Here is a 3,224-nt window from a genome sequence, read left to right as displayed (position 1 = left end):
AACGTGCATCTCACACACCTTGCGGACAGCTGCTCTGAATGCAAAGACAATGACATTTCTGCACTGAGACTTGTTTGATTGACAGCTCTCTGCTTATTATTAAATATAGGCCAGCTGCGCACAGCACAAATCCCCAAATGATTGCCTTTCGGGTGTTTTTTCGCCCCGCGCCATTGGCTGACCGCTGGCCTGATTTTCACTGATCTGCATGTGCGAGCATGTGAGACAGTACTTAACACACACAAACTCCATCTCTCTCTCACACACACACTCTGAGTTCAGACAGACACAAGATGCAGCTGTTATCCCGCTGCGCTCTTTAGACAGCTGCTGGTCTTTCTCTCTCATCTACCGAGCGCTCACTCTCCATCATCATCCAAAGCTCTTCTGTCAAAGATAGAATGCGACGATTGTTGGACAGCAGCTGGATAAAGTTTGGACCAGCAGGAAGAGATGACTGGGTTTCAGGGTCTCCTTCACCGCCTACTGTGGAGCAACGGCTACAGGTTAGTGAGCGATCCCATTAGACAAATCATTAGGATATAAAATGACAGATTAGACCACAAATGTTCTTTGAGGCACAGAAAAACTAAAACTAAACTACACTCTTAATAGTAAAGGCATCAACGGTTCCATGGAGAACTTTTAACATCCATGGAAACTTTCCATTGGACTAAAGTTTCTTGTGAGGGGAAAATTGTAATAATCTAAATAACATTTTTCCACTAAGTCAAAATGTTTTTTTTAAGAACTGTTCACTGAAAGGTTCCTTGCATGGGAACCAAAAATGGTTCTTCTGTGGCATCGCTGCAAAAAAACAAAAACATTTGAATCTGTTATTTCTAAGAGTGAAACATAATGAAATTGAAAAGGACAAATTGAAAATAATAATTTTCAAAATTATAATAACCCTGACCTGCAGTAAGCCTTTAGTCATTCAGTTCATGTGAGAATCAAACTCTTAACAATAAAGTTCCAAAAGTGGGTTTTCACAGGAGTGTCATAAAGAACCATTTTTGGTTCCACAAAGAACCTTTCAGTGAATAGTTCTCCTAAGAACCTTTTTCCCCTTTATTCTAAAGAACATTTTTTTCCTCTATAGAACCTTTTACGCATTGGAAAGGTTCTACGGATGTCAAAGGTTCTTAATGGAACCATTGATGCCAATAAAGAACCTTTATTTTTAAGAGTGTATATTATAGTCGAAGTCAAACTCAACACATTTGTTTTGTGCTGAAATTTTAGTGCTGTTATATTTTGAAGTTTCAGTTGTGATTTACATCAGGGTTTATTTGAGGTGACAGTGGTTTGGCATAAACAAATGGGTTTTAAGCACTAAAATATCTAATCTAGCTGAAAAGCAGCATTATGTGATTAGTGTTGGTAAAACGGTAGAAGAAGCAACAGATTTTGGGATGCAGTCCAGTTGTGGCGGACACACTGGTTCTGGATTAGAAAAGCAAGGGTGCTGCATACTGATTTAGTCAAGAGATAACTTGAATGAGGCCATTAGAGAAGTTACTGGATCCATTCATAGATACTTCTTCTGCATTTATAGTTTCAGCAAAGAAAGAATCTGATTAGACCATTAGCATCTTGCTCAAAAATAATATTAATATAATAATTTGATATTTTTCCTATTTAAAACTTGACTCTTCTGTAGTTACATCGTATACTAACTACTGACGGAAAATGAAAAGTTGTGATTTTCTAGGTCGACATGGCTAGGAACTATACTCTCATTCCGGCATAATAATCAAGGAACTGCTGCCATACCATGGGTTCAATATTTTAAAAAATATTGAAACTCTTTGGTTATTTTTGAGTGAGATGCTAATGGTCTAATCAGATTCAATTAATTATGCTAAGCTATGCTGAAAGTGGAGATCAGCTAAATGGATTTGAAAATGGCAAAACTCAACTGTTTAACTCTAGGGGGGTGGAAAATGAGCCTATTTTCAAAAAAAGTGGAGTGTTCCATTAAGGTTTTTTTTAGGACTATGCAGGCCTTCAAAAATGTTCAAATTCAATATCATGTCCTTAATGTCCCTTTAGGGTTACCACTGGAATGAGCTTTCGACGGAAAACAGTGGGAAATCAGAGCTTATCCTGTATGCCGTTCTCCCGTTTGTCACGCTCATCGTGTTCGGTATCGCGTTTGTCCTTCTTTACCGAAGATTCAGACAGAACAAGCTCGGACTGAACAACATCATCGCACTGGACCTGCAGGACCCGGAGCGCAACGCCGAGATTCTGTCGTCACTCACCGGGAACGCGGAGCGGCTAAACAGCACGAGCTCAGACATGTCTGACGGGGTCTTCCTCATGGTCTACCTCCCGCCACCCTACGAGGACACGCTGACAAAGATCACGCGCGCTGCCAGCCTCAGCAGCGGAAAAGACGTCGAGTCCATCAAGATTGAAGACCTCGAAGCCAAACTGTGTCCGGAGCTCAAGGCGAGCGGGGAGTTTGTCTGAGAGAAGACTAGTATAGAGACACCAGGGCTAGTTGTCACACATGGAAAATATCTCAAGGGCTTTAAATCTCAGTTACACACATGCTTATTTTCTCCAGAACTGGTTAGTCGAATTCTAACCAATGAACTAAAACAATGGCGAAAAACGTAAAGGTATGTGCCTAACTTTCTAAAAATATACCTCAAGTGAGAAATATTCACTTGAGTAAAAAGTGCGACAATTAGCCTCGGTCCTCCCTACAGCGACATCATCTGAACCAAGTTTGGCAGGATCTTTTATACTGTAAGTGTAAGATAATAAAACAACAATGTATTATACATTGTCATGAGAGTTAATCTTTGTGCTTTTTCAGTAGTAGGCTGTGTGTTATCAGGAAGTAATCACCATGTGTTTTACTTTGAAATACTGCCTAATTAGACACACTTTATGTTGTAACACAATTAGTAGAGAATACTAGAGATCTGTCAATTAACAACATGTCACTTTTTATATCTGCATGACTGCATCAGTCCTTGTTTGTATTCAAACATAAAGCACAGTCCTGACAAGATTTTCATTATCATCGTCAGTCATGTCTTCAAGTATTCTAATAAAAACAAGTCTTCAGTATTTCTAATAAAAACAACATTAAAGACCACTAAGTATCACTGTACTATTTTGCCCAGTTTGATATAATATGTCTTCACATCTTCTCTTAGCCTAGGCCTGCACAGGAAAAAAAAAATATTAAGGATCCTAATTTCATA

At 39.1% G+C, this 3,224-nt stretch overlaps 1 protein-coding gene across 1 annotated transcript; it reads left to right on the top strand.

Moving 5' to 3' along the window:
- Positions 1–296: 296 nt before the first annotated feature.
- LOC137032661 (small integral membrane protein 28-like) lies at positions 297–2,478 on the top strand. The gene is made up of 2 exons (XM_067404522.1): positions 297–506; positions 2,056–2,478. The coding sequence occupies exons 1-2, from the start codon at positions 402–404 to the stop codon at positions 2,476–2,478; spliced, it is 528 nt and encodes a 175-aa protein (XP_067260623.1). The 5' UTR covers positions 297–401.
- The last annotated feature ends 746 nt before the right edge of the window (positions 2,479–3,224 follow it).

This window comes from Chanodichthys erythropterus, chromosome 12 (genome assembly GCF_024489055.1).
Source record: "Chanodichthys erythropterus isolate Z2021 chromosome 12, ASM2448905v1, whole genome shotgun sequence".
NCBI lineage: Eukaryota > Metazoa > Chordata > Actinopteri > Cypriniformes > Xenocyprididae > Chanodichthys > Chanodichthys erythropterus.
This window is presented reverse-complemented; position numbering and strand designations above follow the sequence as displayed.